Source organism: Zygotorulaspora mrakii, chromosome 1 (assembly GCF_013402915.1).
Source record: "Zygotorulaspora mrakii chromosome 1, complete sequence".
Classification (NCBI taxonomy): domain Eukaryota; kingdom Fungi; phylum Ascomycota; class Saccharomycetes; order Saccharomycetales; family Saccharomycetaceae; genus Zygotorulaspora; species Zygotorulaspora mrakii.
Genome location: NC_050719.1, coordinates 1222738 through 1242028, shown reverse-complemented (window position 1 = coordinate 1242028; position 19291 = coordinate 1222738). Strand labels below are relative to the sequence as shown.

General features: G+C 38.9%; 13 protein-coding genes across 13 annotated transcripts; 6 read left to right on the top strand and 7 right to left on the bottom strand.

The window, feature by feature from the left end:
• Nucleotides 1-288: 288 nt before the first annotated feature.
• On the top strand, nt 289-1284 carry RPN8 (proteasome regulatory particle lid subunit RPN8; the record flags this gene model as incomplete). Its single annotated transcript, XM_037286535.1, has 1 exon — nt 289-1284. The coding sequence occupies one exon, from the start codon at nt 289-291 to the stop codon at nt 1282-1284; it is 996 nt and encodes a 331-aa protein (XP_037142430.1).
• Nucleotides 1285-1502: 218 nt separating this feature from the next.
• On the top strand, nt 1503-2834 carry COX10 (protoheme IX farnesyltransferase; the record flags this gene model as incomplete). Its single annotated transcript, XM_037286534.1, has 1 exon — nt 1503-2834. One exon carries the CDS (start codon nt 1503-1505, stop codon nt 2832-2834), a length of 1332 nt encoding a protein of 443 aa, XP_037142429.1.
• A 177-nt stretch (nt 2835-3011) lies between these two features.
• GCD1 (translation initiation factor eIF2B subunit gamma) lies at nt 3012-4532 on the bottom strand (the record flags this gene model as incomplete). Its single annotated transcript, XM_037286533.1, has 1 exon — nt 3012-4532. One exon carries the CDS (start codon nt 4530-4532, stop codon nt 3012-3014), a length of 1521 nt encoding a protein of 506 aa, XP_037142428.1.
• Nucleotides 4533-5058: 526 nt separating this feature from the next.
• RPT4 (proteasome regulatory particle base subunit RPT4) lies at nt 5059-6468 on the top strand (the record flags this gene model as incomplete). Its single annotated transcript, XM_037286532.1, has 1 exon — nt 5059-6468. The coding sequence occupies one exon, from the start codon at nt 5059-5061 to the stop codon at nt 6466-6468; it is 1410 nt and encodes a 469-aa protein (XP_037142427.1).
• A 101-nt stretch (nt 6469-6569) lies between these two features.
• HNT3 (DNA 5'-adenosine monophosphate hydrolase) lies at nt 6570-7208 on the bottom strand (the record flags this gene model as incomplete). Its single annotated transcript, XM_037286531.1, has 1 exon — nt 6570-7208. The coding sequence occupies one exon, from the start codon at nt 7206-7208 to the stop codon at nt 6570-6572; it is 639 nt and encodes a 212-aa protein (XP_037142426.1).
• Nucleotides 7209-7340: 132 nt separating this feature from the next.
• MRPL40 (mitochondrial 54S ribosomal protein uL24m MRPL40) lies at nt 7341-8228 on the bottom strand (the record flags this gene model as incomplete). Its single annotated transcript, XM_037286530.1, has 1 exon — nt 7341-8228. The coding sequence occupies one exon, from the start codon at nt 8226-8228 to the stop codon at nt 7341-7343; it is 888 nt and encodes a 295-aa protein (XP_037142425.1).
• Nucleotides 8229-8460: 232 nt separating this feature from the next.
• On the bottom strand, nt 8461-8982 carry CDC31 (centrin; the record flags this gene model as incomplete). Its single annotated transcript, XM_037286529.1, has 1 exon — nt 8461-8982. One exon carries the CDS (start codon nt 8980-8982, stop codon nt 8461-8463), a length of 522 nt encoding a protein of 173 aa, XP_037142424.1.
• Nucleotides 8983-9240: 258 nt separating this feature from the next.
• Nucleotides 9241-10554, bottom strand: SPT14 (phosphatidylinositol N-acetylglucosaminyltransferase SPT14; the record flags this gene model as incomplete). The annotated part of the gene is made up of 1 exon (XM_037286528.1): nt 9241-10554. One exon carries the CDS (start codon nt 10552-10554, stop codon nt 9241-9243), a length of 1314 nt encoding a protein of 437 aa, XP_037142423.1.
• Nucleotides 10555-10784: 230 nt separating this feature from the next.
• Nucleotides 10785-13175, top strand: HG535_0A06360 (uncharacterized protein; the record flags this gene model as incomplete). The annotated part of the gene is made up of 1 exon (XM_037286527.1): nt 10785-13175. The coding sequence occupies one exon, from the start codon at nt 10785-10787 to the stop codon at nt 13173-13175; it is 2391 nt and encodes a 796-aa protein (XP_037142422.1).
• A 234-nt stretch (nt 13176-13409) lies between these two features.
• On the top strand, nt 13410-13868 carry DAP1 (Dap1p; the record flags this gene model as incomplete). Its single annotated transcript, XM_037286526.1, has 1 exon — nt 13410-13868. One exon carries the CDS (start codon nt 13410-13412, stop codon nt 13866-13868), a length of 459 nt encoding a protein of 152 aa, XP_037142421.1.
• Nucleotides 13869-13905: 37 nt separating this feature from the next.
• Nucleotides 13906-14724, bottom strand: OSW1 (Osw1p; the record flags this gene model as incomplete). Its single annotated transcript, XM_037286525.1, has 1 exon — nt 13906-14724. One exon carries the CDS (start codon nt 14722-14724, stop codon nt 13906-13908), a length of 819 nt encoding a protein of 272 aa, XP_037142420.1.
• Nucleotides 14725-14957: 233 nt separating this feature from the next.
• MEX67 (Mex67p) lies at nt 14958-16739 on the bottom strand (the record flags this gene model as incomplete). Its single annotated transcript, XM_037286524.1, has 1 exon — nt 14958-16739. One exon carries the CDS (start codon nt 16737-16739, stop codon nt 14958-14960), a length of 1782 nt encoding a protein of 593 aa, XP_037142419.1.
• A 501-nt stretch (nt 16740-17240) lies between these two features.
• Nucleotides 17241-19244, top strand: SEC63 (protein-transporting protein SEC63; the record flags this gene model as incomplete). Its single annotated transcript, XM_037286523.1, has 1 exon — nt 17241-19244. One exon carries the CDS (start codon nt 17241-17243, stop codon nt 19242-19244), a length of 2004 nt encoding a protein of 667 aa, XP_037142418.1.
• Between the last annotated feature and the right edge of the window lie 47 nt (nt 19245-19291).

Here is a 19291-nt window from a genome sequence, read left to right as displayed (position 1 = left end):
CTGGGAACGAGAGCCGCCAAAGGTTACCCGGACTGCACAACACTTCGATTCATTTTATGGAGCTCGAGTATCATCATGGACGGCAGGCTCTTTTCTACCTGTTAGACGAAAGTAACTTGACTGTTTTAAGGTCTGAAAAGGATCTCATGGCTATCGGTGGCAAACAAGGATTATTGAATTGAGTAGTCGTAGAAGAAATTGACGCATTCACCTGTTGAACCATTCACCTGTTGAACCATTCACCTGTTGAACCATTCACCTGTTGAACCATTCACCTGCTACACTACCATGTCTGCTGCACATGAAAGAGTTACCGTTGCTCCGCTGGTGCTGTTGTCGGTACTAGACCACTACCAGCGTACCAATACTCCGGAGGGGAAAAGATGCGTTGGTGTAATTTTAGGTGATGCTACAGGTAGCACGCTAAGAGTGACCAACTCGTTTGCTCTACCGTTCGAGGAAGATGAAAAAAATCCAGATGTGTGGTTCCTGGATCACAATTATATAGAGAACATGAATGAGATGTGCAAGAAAATCAATGCGAAGGAAAAGTTAGTAGGGTGGTATCACAGCGGACCGAAGCTCAAGGCGTCCGATCTCAAGATCAACGAGCTGTTCAAGAAATACTGCGCGACAGAATCGCTGCTGCTGATCGTGGACGTAAAACAGGAAGGCGTTGGGCTGCCAACAGATGCATATGTGGCCAAGGAGCAAGTTAAGGATGATGGTACGTCGACGGAGAAGACTTTCATTCATCTGCCATGCTCGGTGGAAGCGGAGGAGGCTGAAGAGATTGGTGTAGAGCATCTTTTGAGAGACGTGCGTGACCAGGCCGCGGGAGGACTGTCAATCAGATTGACCAATCAATTGAAATCGTTGAAGGGGCTGCAGAGGAAGCTGGGCGACGTCGTTGCATATTTGGATAAAGTAATCAATGGCAAGCTACCGGTTAATCACATTATTTTAGGGAAATTGCAGGACGTTTTCAACCTTTTGCCCAATTTAGGATCGCCAAACGAGGATGAGATGAGTGCAAAAAATGCAGATGTCATCAAGACCTCAAATAATTTACAGAAAGCGCTTACAATCAAGACTAATGACGAACTAATGATCATATATATTAGTAACATGGTGAGATCGATAATTGCATTTGATGACTTGATTGAGAACAAAATACAGAATAAAAAGATTCAAGAAAAAAGAGCAAAAGAGTATGAAACTGAGGTCTCTGAGGAAGATAAGTTTGTCAATAAAGATGATGAAACTGCAGTAGCGGCTACATAAGCAAATAGATACATAAATTAGAAAAGTAATTTTTTTTTAGTTTTTTGGAGCCTATTTTTTCTGACAACCATCCATCATAAAGGTAAAAATTTAAATCTTACCGTGCTGATAATGAAAAACTAGACTAAAATTCGTACTTTCAACAGTGCCTGAGAGATTTTACCACACCAACATAGAGCACTGCTTTACTAATTGGCAATTCACTGGTAGTGTTCACTATGTTTGCCCCAGCTCAGTCTCAATGCATAATGGGAGGCTTCACAATTAGGAGTATAAAATCATTACCTTACAGGCGCTCAATGTTCTTATCTACCATTCGAATAGATATTGTTCGTGGTATGAAAGTTAACGCAACTAATAGGAATTCTCACATGAACACATCGCCGATTGAGTTCACGTCAAATATTTCACAGGAGCGTCATGAAACCATCACTGAAAGGGCAACAAAAAGTCTCAGTTGTACAAATGATACTAGTAGCAGTACAAAGGAAAACGCAAATATACCTTTCGCCATTAAGCCGGTACCTACTGCAACCAGAAAAGCTCAAAGGGATGCAAGACGTTCGTCAAAAGAAGTCGATATAATAAAAACATACCTTAATCCGTATCTTCAATTGAGTAAGCCAAGGTTAACAATACTAGTTATGCTGAGCGCCATATGCTCTTACGCGATCTCACCATATGCTGCATCCGTTGGACAACTATTAAGTTTAACGGTGGGCACTACGTTATGTTCGGCTTCAGCTAACGCGATTAATATGGGAAGAGAGCCTGAGTTCGATCGGCAAATGATTCGTACACAAGCCAGGCCTGTGGTTCGTGGCTTAGTAACACCTTTTCAAGCATATAGGTTTGCTGCTCTAATGGGTACAATGGGTACCTCAATCCTTTATTTTGGGGTAAACCCAACAGTTTCATTACTTGGTTTATCAAATATTGCGTTGTATGGATGGTTATATACGTCTCTGAAAAGAAAACACATCATAAATACGTGGGTTGGTGCAGTTGTCGGTGCTATTCCACCATTGATGGGATGGGCTGCAGCGAGCCCTTTAACCCATCCTGGTGCATGGTGTGTGGCCGGCTTACTATATGCATGGCAGTTTCCACATTTCAATACTTTAAGCCATAACATTAGAAGCGAATATAAAAATGCTGGCTATGTTATGACTGCATGGAAAAATCCATTGCTGAATGCTCGAGTTGCCCTGCGGTATTCCTTACTTATGTTCCCCATATGCCTCGCATTCTCCTATTTTAACATCACTGATTGGTACTATCAAATTGATTCAGGTATTATCAATGCATGGATGTCATTTTGGGCATTCAAATTTTATTGGCAACAGAAGAAAAATAATACAAAAGATATTTTAAATGATACGACGAGGCTAAATAAAGGGTTAGCAATTGCTAACGTTTACGCAAGAAAAACTTTCCTGATCAGTGTATTACATTTACCAGCAGTGTTAATTTTAGCCATTCTTCATAAAAAAGGCCGTTGGGATTGGTTATTTGACGGGGACGATGATAAAAAAGTCACAAAAGTATGATAATGATACTAAATACAGGAAAATCGTATCATTTAACTACAACGAAGCTGAAAGGGCGGGATACCTTTTCTCTGATCTATTTGATTTTCCATTTAATGAAAAGTAAAAATGAGCATTATTTAAATATTCATAATGTAAATAGATTTATCATATAAGTAAAAATTTCTTGTATATGCATTAACGTTGAAATAAGTCCTCACCTAAGTCATCGTCATCATAATACTCTTCTATATATTCGTCCTCGTCTCCTTCACTTGAGCTTTCCGCACCATCGTCATCTGATAAGTCATCAGAATCATCGAAGATGATCTTCGTTAAGGTCTCTCCTTTCAAAGCACTTCTTGTATCAACAATATAAGAGCCTTCCACGTAACAGTTTGTCAGCTTGCTTTTCTTCGAAATTTTGGCATGCGGACCAATGATACAATTTTCAAGTATTACTTCATCTTCAATGGTGACGCCATTTAACAAAATAGAGCCACCAATACGACAACGATTACCAATTTTACAATCAGCGCCAACGGCAGAAAGCTTGATATTACTCTTCTCCAAAATTGTACAATTAGAACCCACAATGGCATCTGCACCAATTGCTGAGGCACCAGCTGTTGTGGTTTGTGTATTTGTTGCTGATGCCTGCACTTTAATCTTGAGGATAAATCTATTAGCTTCCATAAACGCATTCAAATTATTAGCCCTTACAAAGGTTCCCAATTCGGGTAATATGAAAATGCCAACCGTTTCCCTTGGTGTGGAATGTTTCCATGAACGTCTCGCCAAATCTCTGAAGACTTTTCCAAGGGATTTATTACAGTTTATGAAATCCTTAACTAACTCATTCTCTGTTCTGAAATAGCTTGGTTTGATCTCTGTGGCAACTTGATTTGAAATGATCTCTTCTTCACCACCAGAGCTTTTCTGATCTTCCTTTGTTTCTTTGATGGAAAGTAAATGCGAAAGTTCAAAGGAGCAAAAGTAAATGAATGCGCTCAACACCTTCGTCGATACAGTGGTCTTTGGGTACTTCCAAAGTAAATGCGTTCTAATTTTCAAATTTTTCGATTTCTTGACATCATCTTTGGAGTAGATGTCAAGCAGGACTGGTCGACTTTCGGAATCTTCATTTTTTGCGTAGAGAGTAAAGAACTGCTTCCCGATTGACTTCTTGTCAGCAGCTTCTAAAGCGTTCTTGTAATAAAATGTCAACGCTATATTCTCAGGATCCCTGTTTCGAAACTGATCTATAAAAATTTGCGGCGGTATATCCGTGATAAAGTCACAGGGAAGTAAAACAAAGTCCGTGGTAATCTTACTGAGCAATTCCTTTTGAAGCGTTTCACCTGTTGAATGGCCCTTGGTGGCCAGAAAATTTATGGCGCGAGGTTTCTGCAAATAATGAATATGCATTGAGCTCGACAAAGACTTGGAAATTATTTCATACTGTTGCTCTCTCAATGCCATGTAGGGCTCCAGAGCCTGTTGGATAAGATCAATGTCATCTGAATGCGCAACAACATTGATTTCCTTGAAATCCGCTTGATTACACCAGTCTAAAACATACTCGATCATCATTCGGTTTCCAACAGGGAGCAATGCTTTGGGAAGACCATGACTATTACTGACCTCATCTGCACTGAATTGCGAAAAAGGCGATAAGTTTTCACCCCTTCCGCAGAAGATAAACGCTTGAATTTGCATCTACAATTACCACTCAAGAGTAGCAGTCGCAAAACACTTCGAGATGATACAACTGGCACAATACAGCTCCGACTGATCAATCAAAATGCACTTATAGTCATGTTTTCAGCTGATTCCCACAAACTCATCTTTTAAATTTTTCAAAACCGTTACCCGTCAATGAAAAATAGCTTGAAATTAGACCGGTGGTACTAAGAACAGCTGAAATATAGGATGTCTTACTAAGGAATTGCATGGAAAGGCATTCATCGCGACTTCTAATGAGGACCTAATTGCCTACAAATGTGACCAATCAAGCTAACAACAAATCGAAAATAGTTATATACTCTATGTATGTTGAGAGATACGTGATTTCTTCAAACATTATTAGTCCGGGTAACAAATATTTTTGGTGATCGCCTGTCAAGGGACAAAATGGACGAACTATAAGACCTTAATCACATTTGCCACCGGTTGGTAAAGCACTTATACAATCTGGGCATTGAGAGATTCCGGAGGCTTTCTTAGTTGTGGCAGAGACATAAAAATGAGTGAGGAGCATGATCCGCTAATGGCGGGATTCGAAGATCAAGGTCAAAGTGAGCAAGACCATCCAAATGAGGAAGAAGCCAACAAGGATAATAATGGTGACGAGGGGAATAAAAGATCAGGGGATGCCGCTGCGGAATCTGCTGCTAGTGCCAATGAAGGTGGCGCTGCTGACACCAATGATAAGCCTGATGAAACAATGGGTGAGGAGCCTGAACCTGTGGTACAATTGGACCCTGCACAAGAGGCACGCCAGAAGGCGCTTAATGAGTTCAAGAAGAAATTGCTTGAGCACAGACGATATGATGACTTATTGAAGCAACGCCGCCAGGAAATACGGGACTTAACAAAGGCCTTCGACAAAACAGAAAACGATATCAAGGCCTTGCAGAGTATTGGGCAGTTGATTGGTGAGGTTATGAAGGAGCTGTCTGAGGAAAAATATATTGTCAAGGCATCGTCTGGTCCCCGTTACATTGTTGGTGTAAGGAATTCTGTAGACCGTGCAAAACTGAAGAAGGGTGTTAGGGTGACCTTGGATATAACCACTTTAACTATAATGAGAATCTTACCTCGTGAAACAGATCCATTAGTTTACAACATGACCAGTTTCGAGCAAGGAGATATTTCGTTTGATGGAATTGGTGGTTTAACAGAGCAGATAAGAGAATTGAGAGAAGTTATAGAGTTGCCTTTGAAAAATCCTGAAATATTTCAAAGGGTGGGTATTAAATCACCAAAAGGTGTCTTGCTTTACGGTCCTCCAGGTACAGGTAAAACTTTATTAGCTAAAGCTGTAGCAGCTACCATTGGTGCAAATTTCATTTTCTCACCAGCTTCTGGTATCGTTGATAAATATATTGGTGAATCTGCAAGAATTATTAGAGAAATGTTTGCATATGCAAAGGAGCACGAACCTTGCATTATATTCATGGATGAAATTGATGCAATCGGTGGTCGTAGGTTTAGTGAAGGAACATCCGCAGATCGTGAAATTCAACGTACTTTGATGGAGTTGTTGACGCAAATGGACGGTTTTGATAATTTAGGGCAAACTAAAGTTATTATGGCAACCAATAGGCCTGATACTCTTGATCCAGCCCTTCTAAGACCAGGTAGATTGGATAGAAAAATAGAAATTCCCCTGCCCAATGAAGCAGGTAGACTGGAAATTTTCAAAATTCATACTGCACATGTTAAAAAAACTGGAGATTTTGATTTTGAAGCCGCTGTCAAGATGAGTGATGGATTTAATGGTGCAGACATACGTAATTGTGTCACTGAAGCGGGATTTTTCGCAATTAGGGACGATCGTGAGCATATTATACCTGAAGACCTGATGAAGGCTGTCAGAAAAGTGGCAGAAGTTAAAAAGTTGGAAGGTGTTATTGAATATCAAAAACTTTAATTGTCAATCAATATCATATCTCATTTAACTATGTATATTATAATTCAGTCATTTATTCATTATACAAAAGCCATTCAGCTGGAAATATCAAGCATGTATTTTTACCTTGATGTGAAGTAGTAATTAAACTCATCCGATATGTGTTGTTTCAGTTTTGAAAACTTATTGTCAAAATTTTCACCGTTGTAAACGGAAATCATATCATGATCTCGAAGATACTTTTTCTCAGTTTCTTTACTATCCGGTATTTTGTTCAATGGTAACGAATCCCAATCAATCCAAAAATAAGTTGTAAAGGAGTTATAATGCTTCTTGTTCTTCAACCTGATAGAGTGAAAATCTTTGGTCATTACATGGATGTGCATATTTGTCATCGATGGCACGCTATGAATGCCGACCTGGATAAAATTTTCCACAAAAGAGTCTTTGTCCAAGAGCTCATCGTCATTTTCGAAGAAACATCCAGAGTTAAGCACTTTATACTTTTTGGTGAACTCTTGATAAATATAATCTTGTGCTATCTCCACATATGGCTTTAATTCTTCCTTAATATCATACGTCAGCCCAATAGTTGGGTGACGCCTAGAAACTAGCGGATTCCTGGTTAGTACCAGTAGATGATATGCAGATTTGGGGAATTGATCTTTTATAATAACAGCCTCTTCATCATAGATAATAACCTCATTCTTGTGACCTTCTGGATTCTTGATATAGTCTTGAAGTGCAAGCTTCCATGACATATCTGGCTCTCTCAATATAGCTTAATCTGGTTCTCAGACGCACTCGACCTTCATCGATTTTCGAAAAATGGCCAGAATTGCATGTCATATTTTTGACCAAAATTTTTTAATATATACATGAAATTAAACATTTTACAAACCCTGCTCCTTCAAATGTTGATAGATTTTCTCACCAATCAATTCCTTTTCATCATCAGTTAATTTTGCTTTTGGCCTTGATGCTAATTGCTGCTTCTCCTTTATGTAAGCCTTCTTGACATCAGTCATAGGCATTTTTGGTGCTACCAATTTAGATATATCACGAGCTGTGAGCTTACCCCTCCTGAATTTAGAATGTGGGTTACGAATAGTCATAAATGCATCTTTTGGAATCGGATTCTTCACTATACTATCGACCCAAAAAGTTTGTTCTTTAGCTATTGAAGGCTCAGTAGCTAGTTCTCCATCTTCCTGTGGTGCGGGTTTTGGCCATGGTATAACCAAATCGCTTTGACCAATGACTGTCCTGTAAGGCATCATTTTCTTATAGTTTTCGTCATAATACGTGCCCTTAAACTCAATGTTTTTTACAGCAACAGTCCTTGTTTGTCCAGCGTTCAATGGATCATCAATATCTGCAACAAGTCTCAAATCCTTTTGACTAACAGCTTGTGGAACTGAAATCATATGGGATTTTTGTCCCTCGAGCCAAAATTGCTTGGGCACTGGCGTATTTTTCATCGGTCCATTATCATCCAATATAAACCCATTGGTCGCTACATCTTGTTGCTTGACGACGCAAATATTCCCCTTATATTTACCCTTCATAATGACTACTCGATCGCCAGGCACAAACATCCATTCCCTGCACGTTTTAAATCTCTCATGATCCTTAACTTCTGGAAGTGCTGGTTTTATAAAGTCAGGAACAGATATTTTTGCATATTTTTCCTGTCTCGCTGCCAAATTTTTATGAGTATTGTTCAAACTTCTCAATACACGTTCACCGGCTTTTGACAAATGCCCATAACGACTTGACATGGCCTCGCAATTGCTTTATCTACAGCTTTCTGCTTGTTATCTTGCACATTTTTTCAATACTACTTCACCAAAATCCTTCTATCGAGAAAAATTTATTACACCGGGTAATAAGTTAGACAGTAATAGGCATACACACAGTAAAGAATATATCTAGCACTAAGATAAGCTGTTACAACCTCTAAGGCGATGGGTAGCTGCGGGTTCATGATGATTACAATCCAATGTTCAAACTTCAACTATCTGTGCATATCGCTATGAATTCTTGTTCACTTATCTCGCCGTCTCCATCGAGATCAAACTCTTCAATCATAGCTCGTAGTTCCTCGTCTGTGAGATTTTCTCCCAATTCTTTTGCGACACGTCTCAGATTCTTTAAACTAATTTTACCCGTATGGTCATCATCAAATAATTTGAACGCTCTTTTGATTTCATCAAGCGGGTCTCTATTGACAATCTTCTCGCCCATTATTAAGTAGAAGTCTTCATATTGCATCAAATGGCGCCCATCTCTATCATACTGCTCAATCAGGTCTAGAACATCTCTTTTGGGTGAATCAAACCCCAATGCTCTCATGGCAACCTTCAATTCATGGTAATCAAGGTATCCATCATTGTTCATGTCGAACAACGAAAATGCTTCATATATCTCTTGCTTTTGTTCGTCTAGAAGTTGGTCTTGTACTGACCCTGCATCACCTGCTGAAGAAGACAGGGGTGGTATGACCTTGTTCGATTTCCGTCTTATACCGCTCATTTTACACTCTTAAGTCCCTCTTATCTCTTTGTGCCTTGAATGGCCATTAATTTCTATTTTTTGGCGTATCTTTCTTTGAAATGATCAAAGCGAATTATAGAAAAATCACCAAATAGACGATGAGATACTGGTAGTACTATGCGCTGCAGTAAGATATTGAGAATAGGTAATAGAAAATAGTATGGCTTTTCTTGATTGAAAATACCATAGGTATTATAATGCAATAAATATATGTGTATATATGCAGTTCGGAGATATTTACACCCTATGGGGCCATTTCGGTGCTAGATCGATGTCTTCCTTGGGATATAACCATTCCAATGAGAAAAAAATAAAGTACTCTACGATTGCGCAAAGAACGTACAATAATCTTGCCCAGCTCCCATCTCTTTTGAAGAACTTTTTCACCATTATAGCCCAATTTTTATCTTCCGGCGTTTGGTCACTGTAAATTCCACGATAAACGTTGACGGTTCTCTCTGCAACATCTACCCAATTGTACATCTTAGAAATCTCATCATTGAATGAGGATGTCTCGATTTTGCCCAATCGAATCTGCCTTATCCCTTCATTGGTCGCTTCTACAAGGCTGGAAACACTTGTTTCATTAGCGTGAACTGTCATATGACTTGGTAGAACCTCAGGAATCCCGCCCACTCTAGTCGAAACAATTAAAAGACCACATGAGGCTGCCTCGACGAGCACTGTGCCAAATGCTTCCGTTAAACTAGGGTGTAGATAAATATCACCTTGGCACATTACATCTCTGACCTTTTCATGAGGCACAGATCCCATCAAGTTAACTCTTTCTTGAAGCCTGCAGTACTCGATCATTTGTTGTAGCTCAACAAACTTGGGCCCATCGCCAGCCACTATAAAGCTCACATCCTTGTGCAATGAACATATTTTAGGAATGAGCCTCGTCAATAAATCAACACCTTTGTTTGGGTATAATCTACTGATAACAACAATGACAATACCATTTTTCGCTGCTGTCCTTTTTTCAGGCAACGGTGAGAAGTCTTCACTGACCACAGCGTTTGGAATAACAGATATTCTACGTGGATCAATGTCGGTTCTGACTATCATATTGTCTTTACATGTGTGGGAGACACATATTACTTTATCCGTATTAGTTAATGTGAACGTCAATAGTTTATTAACCAAAATAGCTGTTATATTTGAGAATCCATATAGGGAATGATCGGTAAAAACAGTCTTCAATCCCATGGTATTGGCATGAAATATAGCTTCCAGCGAAAACGTTGAAGCACTGCCATGGGAGTGAACGATATCTATTTGCTCTCTAAGTAGAATATTTCTGATTACTGGGAAGGTTCCAAAAACATTTGGGAAGGTCGTTTCTCTATGTAACACAAAATATGGGACGTGGTATACTTTTAATCCATTCGTTAAGTACCTCACTCCAACTCTATCGCCATATGCATGTGTAATGACTACCACTGAGTGTCCTAACCGGATAAGATTCTGTGACAAGTGATATATGTGAAATTCGACACCTCCAAGTTGCGGATAAAAAAAATCGCATGCCATGGCTATGTTGTACCCCATTTTCCCTGTGATACCATTAATTAGCCCTATATTATGCTACTAATGAAAGCTCAATAGCTTTTACCTTCTCATAGCTCTTCTCTTTAGGAGCATATTTTCATGGCTATTTCTTAAGATTGCCATTTTTTGGAGGTGCGAGAATAGAAAGAAAGAACAACTTGTGTTAAAACACTTCTGACAGTAGAATCAACGTGAAAGAAGGTGCTCACAGACCGGAGTAAAAGAGGTCAATGAGGTTCACTGGTATCAGCAATGGTTATGATCGTGTGTGCGATGAAGAAACGGAGGGAAACGCAGGCAGCAACCAAGAGACAAGTGCATCCATTCCAATAAATCCTCCTGAATATGACAGTTCTTTGATTAACAATGAAGCAAATCTTTCAAATTCAAATAATAGAGCAATGGAGCAAATGGATCTGGAAGATGCTCCTCAGGAAAACAATTCCGATGAGAGGCTGTTTGATAAAATGTTTCATTTCAGAGACAGAATCAGCAATAATATCGTCGCTCCTGTACGGGAAAGGATAGTGGATCCTTTAGTCCAGGTGACCTACATAATTTCCGAAAAGATTGATTATTATTTGAATAAGGTAGGAAATCCTTTAATTCTTAGGCGGTTTTTCTACGTTTTTTTGATGTCAACAATAGCGTACTTAGTAATGTCAAGTGGATTGATGCCAACTGAGCGCAGTACAGGAACAAAGGGAATGTTCTCCGATTTCGATATTCTCTTAGACTATACTAAAGCAGAAGTGGACCTTTCCAAGTTAGAGACAGACTTACAGTATCTAAGCAGTATGCCCCACATGTCAGGAACGCAGGGCGACTGGGCAATTAGAAATTATGTTGCAGAATCATTTTCGAACAATAAACTAAAATTTGTAAAAGAGACTGAGTTCACTGCCTATTCAAATTACTATAATGAGGCCTCTTTGAAAGCTGTAAAAAATGGAGGCGAGACTATATTTGAGTTAACAGAGAGTAATTTCAACCCATCTTGTACCAACGGCGAATTAAAAAATATGAATTTGATTTATGGTAACACGGGCTCTATGGAAGATTTACATATTTTGAAGGAGCTTGGAATGTTAGATGAGGACTTTATTCTTTTAGTTCATTATGGTAAGGTTGTCAGCGAGCAGATTCTTTTGGCTGAAAAATTTGATGCAAAGGGAATACTTTTTATTACTGAACCTTATGGTGATGACAAGGATGTTGTACAAAAGAAGTCAGTCGCCATCCACCAATATTGGACAGGTGATGCTTTAACACCGGGCTGGTACGGTGGTGTACTTCCTGAGATTAAACCACAAGAGTCAAAGAGTTTACCACGTATACCGTCGTTACCTTTATCATGGAACCAGGGAAGCAAGCTTCTATCGCTTTTGGGTGATACTGGCTTTAAGTGGAAAGAAAATGAGTATAGTGGTGAACCAGGAGAGAAAAGCGTTCGCATTGATATGAAAGTAAATGCTGCGACGAGAAAGAAACACCCTGTGCACAATGTTATTGGTAAGATTGAAGGCAGGGAACAGAATGATAAAGCTATCATAATTGCTGCCTCAAGAACCAATGGTATAAATGGTGCCACCTATCCCGCTTTTGGAACCGCTGTGCTACTTTCACTTATACAATCGTTCCAAGAATTGAAGTATAAGTTCGGTTGGAAACCTTTAAGAAATATTTATTTTATTTCATTCGGTGGATCAGAATTCAATTATGCAGGCGCGACAGAGTTATTAGAGCAGCAATTAATAACGATCAAAAATGAAGTTTACTCAGTACTAGATATTAGTCAGCTAGGTCTAGTCTCAAGCGATAAAAAATTGGACGTCCAGTCTCATCCTCTGTTGCATAATTTCTTTGGGAACCGCCAAGATTCGTTCGGTTTTGACGTCTCTGTAAGAAATGTTGAACAGTACGGTGACTGGACTCCTTTTATGGCAAGCGGAATTCCTGTATCGGTTCTCTCCACGCCAGAAATTTTAGATTCCAAACCTCCCATTGATACTTCCAAAGATGTCTTTGAAAAATTCAAGAAATTACTAGAGAGCCCAGATGTGAGGCAAAAAACATCTGATTTGATCCTTTATATTTTCAAATCTTCTTTAAAGCTTGCGGATAGCCCATTATTGCCATTTGATATTACAGATTATTTGCAAAATTTGGCGGATCAGTTTAGGAGTTTGGCTGGTAAGTTTGGAAACGAACTCAATTTTGTAGGTGCCCAAAAAGCACTATTATCCTGGCGCGCCATTGGATTAGAATGGTCTGCCTGGAGCGATGGATGGCGAAATATTGTTTATAATAGAGATGAGGGACTTGAACCCTCATTGCTATCAGTTCATAGATGGACGTGGAATAAAAAACTTTCCAACATTGTCAGAAGACAATGTTCTGCCACTGGAGTCCCACAAAGACAATTCTACAAAAACATTATTTTTGGACCCACATTGTGGGCACAAGATACTGTTCCTGAATCCTGGGTATTTCCGGGTGTTAGGGACGCAACTTCAAATGGTGATTGGAACGCTGCTCAACAAGAGCTTGATGCAGTAATAAGAATGCTAGAAGAATCAGCAGCTCTTTTCATGGAGGAGACCACTGATGTTGGTAACTAGTGGTAGGCTTATTTATATTATTTAATACATAGATCTAAAATCGGATGTTTTTTGTGGATTTATTAAAAAGGATGCCTCTTCAATGATATATTTTTCTCATGGGCAAGAGGCGATGAAGCTCGTTTATACAGCGAAGTCTCAACAAAAATTGATCTTGGTATAACCTGAAGTTAACCACGTCGCTTGCAATACTATTCATCTGTACTCAGAAAGTCATACACCAACCCCCAAATAATGTCTTTTATTAAAAACTTACTGTTCGGCAGCTATAAGACAAGCGAAGATCCCACAGGCATCTCAGGCAATAATAAAGATAATGCCGATGCTACAGATTCTGGCGATGCTCCTATAGTGGAGGGTATTTTTTATCCAAGAACCTTGTCAAAATTCAATGGACACGATAATGAGAAGATTTTCATAGCTGTAAGAGGGAAAGTCTACGATTGTACGCAAGGCAGACAGTTTTACGGTCCAAGTGGGCCCTATTCCAATTTTGCAGGAAACGATGCTTCACGAGGCCTGGCTTTGAACTCTTTTGAATCAGAAACCGTACGTGAATGGGATAAGTCAATTGATACCTTGGATGATCTCAAACCGGAACAAAAAGAATCCTTGGACAGCTGGGAGAGCCATTTCGCCAATAAATATCCTTGTGTAGGCACATTAGTCCCCGAACCAGGAGTCAATATATAGTCAAGTATAATTTAATAAAAAATTGCATAAGCTTTAACTACTCTGAAGAATTTATTTTTATAGAGTGACTAATAATTGTTAAATCTTTGAATTTTGTCAATAGAATAAAACTCCGAGGGGTGGGCTTTTTATAAGTAACTTTAGGCATGCGTTCCTCCTCAAAATACCTTGTAATAGTTGGGCTACACGTTCTTGGTGTCGAAATGTTATGTTTTACTGTTTCATCTACCAATAGGAGTCCTTGCCTATTTTTCCTATCCAGAGTCGAGTAATTCTTTATTCTTATCGACTGATGCGGCCCAAACTCCAGAAGCTGCGGTGAATCTATGTTTTCCGTATTTATGGGCAAATTATGACTCTTGATTGTATTGTTATCATGGAAAATCACTCTTACATCTGCATTTTTTGAGGTAACTTTCTTAATTGTGCGAACTACGTGGGCACAATGATAGGAAGAACAACTTTGCCTCGAAGAACAGTTCTTTTCTTTAATGCCTGTTACGTCAAAATATTTCAGATTGTACTTCCTTCGGGAGAGAAAAATTTTGGATAATCTATTTCTCTGTAATAGCTTTACTCTGGGTGATCTCGAGCAGCCTCTTGGAAACGAAGCAATTAGCAGTGGTTTCTTCTTGTGTGATTTGTTTTGCAATCCGGTAGGGAGGTTAACCATGTCATCAGCTCTAATGGCTGACAGTGGACTCACTATCGTATAACCCCTTCGTTCTACAGTGTGAAGTTTGTGTAACTTCCATCTCTTCTTGATTTTGTATAAAGTGCAGAATTGTCTTAATCGCGAAACGTAAACTGTGAAAAACCGTACTCTCGATCTTCTAGGGGGAGGCGGTGCCCTCATACTGATTGCAATCGTCAACCTTCTGTGATCTATTGATATCAACACCCAAATTCAAATGACACAAATTACATTAGTGTCATTAAAACCCATAAAAAAAATGGAAAGATGAGAGGCGAAAACACACAAATATAATTACAGCGCAAAACAAAGCATAATTTACTATTTGCTAATGCAAAATTCATTTCTTACACATCTATATTTTCATTTAATATCTTTTTGAGGATACCAGAGTACTATTGAATGAAGGCCTCTCTCGGGATATTACTAACACTATTCTGAAATCCTTTTATTGCAACATCATAACTCCATCCACTTTGTTCAGCAAGCATATAGCTATATTCCGCATTGAGTTTTGTTTCAAGATGCAATTTGTTTAAGATCTCTAATTGTAAGGGATTCAAACGGGCTTGAACATCTGGCGGAAGTTGCAAAGTTGGAGATAACTGGGGCGCACTTCCAATAGCAGATCCGGTGCTTATTGATGGATTTATTGCCGCTGCCATTGCCTGATTACCTGGGGCAGCTATAGGCATTCCAGTTTGCAATGGTTGGGAAGGATTTATAGTCTGTGGAACCACTGCAGGAAACTGTGAAGGATCTTGCAACCATGCTGGGGTAGCAAATGCTCTAATTGTTAGTAAATCAGAAGCTATAACAACACCAGTACCCGTAGGAACGATAACCCAAGTTCTATCAAAGGATTTTTTGGATAATCTATTATTTGTTGAATTGTGACCGTGATTGAATCTTCTGGACCTTTGTGGACCATTTGATTTGATAGGGTCAATCTCTGGTTTTTCAGTCTCCTCAAAAAACCCATGTAGAGTTATTATGAAACCACTGATTTGTGGACACGAGACTACCTCCATGGAATATTCATTAGGTTTATCTTGTAAATGATGTTTTGTCCTTGGTATGGATTTGAAGTTTTTACTTATCGCCTCTTGTCCCATGGCTAGTCTTTGCTGTATTGATTTTTCACTGGAAACTTTACTAATATTACGAGAGGAGGATAAGTAATAACCAAAAGAAGGATTCTGATCAGACTCTGTTACTGAAGAAGAGGGCATAGAAGAGTCAACAGAGAGAGAAAATTGGGATTGTGGTGTATATAAGCCCAAAAGCTGGTTTCTATCTGCATCCCAAAAATTTAAAAAATTTGTGACAAAATCTGTTGATGATGAACCCAAATCATTGTTCTCAAAAAAAAATTGTTGTAGCTTCATTGGTAAGGAATATATCCTTGTAAGTTGCTGTTCGTCCCTTAAAACTACACCATCCAGAATAACTAATTTTGGAAAGAGTCTTAGCATCTCCGAACGGTATAATTTATCGGTTGTAATGGGGTTGTTCATCATAAGCAATTCTCTCAAGTCTTTGAATTTATTTTTCCAGACCTCTAAACTGCGAAATCTTGATATTTGGTTATTTGCCAGGCATAAATTCCGCAAGTTTGGGAAGGTTTGAGCTAAAGATGCAATCCCGGTTATATCCTTCAAATTATTATCCGACAAATTTATGCTTTCAACAATTAACTGAGGCTCTTTCGATGCCAGTTTCATTAGAGCCGGAAACATCTTTGACTGTGTTGAAATTGACGAGAATAATCCCTTTTGAACAAGTTCTGGATCGTTATGCAAGTTACCGAGATCTAGCATCTTTGTCTCTGTCTTATATCTACGTAACAAAAAGTTTTTGAGCAAAGTGATCGTGTTTGATGTACCTGTGCCACTATTATCGTCCAGTATTTCAAACTTCAAATTGTTTCCCGCGAATCTGATACCATTCCACTTCATCAAAGAATCTGCATCCGCTTTACTTGCAACGTATCCTATAACCGTTTGGCCTTCAACTGAAGCATCCACTATAGAGACACGTGTGTTTCGACTCAAAAAGTTCATTAAATCCTGAATGGTAGCATTTTGCCAATTCTTAATGCCAACCTTGACTCTATTTTGCATCGACTGCTGCTGTGCCATCAGATTAATATTGTTAACATTATGAAAGCCACTCATAGTTACAGTTCCAAAAAAGCAGTAACTAGTCTCTCAAATCAACAAACTCCCAAAAGAGCTCTGAAGACTCGCAACACTGACCAAATCGTCAATGTTATATAGTTCTTGCCGCTATTTTTCATCTTTTGAAAGTTCAATGAGAACTTTTTTAACATGAAAAATCGCTGCCTTGCAGGTGAAAAATTCTGCAAATACAGCACATGTGAACAAAAAACAACAAAAGCAGCTCTTTCATAAATTATATTTCGCCCTAGCTAGTAACCAAATCTTTATATAGCATCTAAAGAAGCTTTCCAGACTCAGTTGAGCTCTGCTTCAGCTTAAACGATGTTTCAATATCACATGTCACTTAGTACGTCGTAGTTAAGCGCTGTGATGAGGTGGCAATTGAAGAAACTTGATCTGGAGAAGTCTGTATGATACAAAAGAAAATAATTGTATTAATTTAGCAGTTACAGAGATCAAGTTTGTTTTCCAGGCTAGATCTGTGTGCTGTTAGCCATGCCGCAAAGTTACGAGTATGATGAGTCCAGCGAAACGTGGCCTTTTTTCGTTCTGACGCTGCTATTAATGGTTCTCATACCGTTAACCATTCTTCAAGTGCACAAACTTTTGCTTGGCAAGAGCGGAGGTGTGGACGACACTGACGACCCGGATCAAAATCTGATTCAAAAGCAACTAGAGAACGTCAATGACGCATTGGTGAGCAGGGACGTACTAAGGTTCCGTCAGGTATTCGACAGAAAGGGTAAGCGGGGCATATTGAATGTTAAAAACGTTGTAATTGTAGTAGGATGGTTCCTTGTGGCTAGCATAGTCCAAAGAGTAATGAACAATGATGCGATTGTAGAGGCAGCCACCGGGTTGTTTGATCCATACAGCATCTTGAGTGTCTCGATAAATGCCAATGACAGAGAAATTAAATCTGCTTATAGAAAGCTCTCCGTCAAGTTTCACCCAGATAAGCTCTCAAAGGATCTCAGCCCCGAGGAGCGAACAGTAATGGAAGAGGCCTACGTTCAAATCACCAAGGCTTATGAAGCACTAACGGATGAACTTACAAAGGAGAATTTTCTCAGGTACGGACATCCTGATGGCCCTCAAAATACGACACATGGAATAGCATTGCCAAGATTTTTGGTCGATGGTGTGGGCTCTCCGCTTGTGGTTTTATTCTATGTAGCGCTATTAGGTGTCATTTTACCGTATTTTGTCAGTAAGTGGTGGTCAAAAACCCAATTGCATACTAAAAAGGGAATTCATGTAAAGACTGCATCTTATTTTGTTGATAGGTTGATTAATTATAAGCCAAGCGAGGTAGTTACTGTGGATCTGATTATAAATTGGTTGTCTCATGCAGAAGAGTTCAAGATTTTTTATCCGGAATTCAAGCAATCCGATTTCGAAGGGTTGCTTCATGATCATCTGAACCGTAGAGAGGAACCAGATAAAGCTAGAAGATATGCTCGTTATAGAATTGTTGCAAAGTGTCATTCTTTATTACACGGTCTTTTAGATATATCATGTGGATTTAGAAACACAGATATTGCCAACATGACTTTGGAGACGTTTAAATGCATTGTTCAAGCAGTTCCTCATTCACCGTATCGCCAAATTTTCCAGTTACCTCATGTAGACAGAAAAAAATTCTCGGAAGGTTCCATTGACGAAGTTTGCACTTTAGGAAAGCTTTTCACCTACGAAGATGCTAAAATATCAAAAATTTTAGGTATCAGTGATGAAAAGAATTTAAAAGAAACGTTGACCGTTGCATCAAACATTCCAAATTTGAAATTGTTGAAAGCAGAATTTCTAGTTCCAGGAGAACCACAAGTAACACTTGCATCAACTCCTCATTTATCCATAAAATTACTAATTCGCTCTGCAAAACATAAAGCTATTCCGGCCGAAAACTTTCCACAAGAAATGATGGAAGAACCCCAGGACTTTGAGTTTCAGAAGGATCCATTTGCAGTAATGTTGAAAGAGCCATTACTTCCGTATTCATATGCTCCATTTTTCCCAACTAAAAGACGTGATGGCATTTGCTGCCTAGTAGGTTTACAAAAAGATGGTAAGTTATTACAAACGCCGGTAACTATCCAAAGATTGTCACTGAAAAATTTAACAAAAGATTTCGATAAACGTCAAATAAAAGAGCTAAACAATGATAATTTCAAGCCTGAAGATTGGGAAATTGGAACCATTAAAATTCCACTGGGTCAACCTGCACCGAATGAAACTGGTGACGTCTTTTTTAGAGTTATTGTTAAATCTACGGATTATTTTACTTCAGATTTAGATTTTACTGTTGCCATGCAAGTCCGTGATTCACAAGAACAATATAAGCAGGCCACAGAAGATGAATACGAAACAGACGAGGAATCAGATAAAGAGTCAGATGAAGATGATGAAGATGATGAAGATGAAGTCAGTGATAGTGATTATACTGATATTGACACAGACACTGAAGTTGAAGAGGACGCAGTGGATGAGAAGAAATAAATTCAGAACTGTACTATTTGACAACAGGCTACTAAGCTATTAAATAT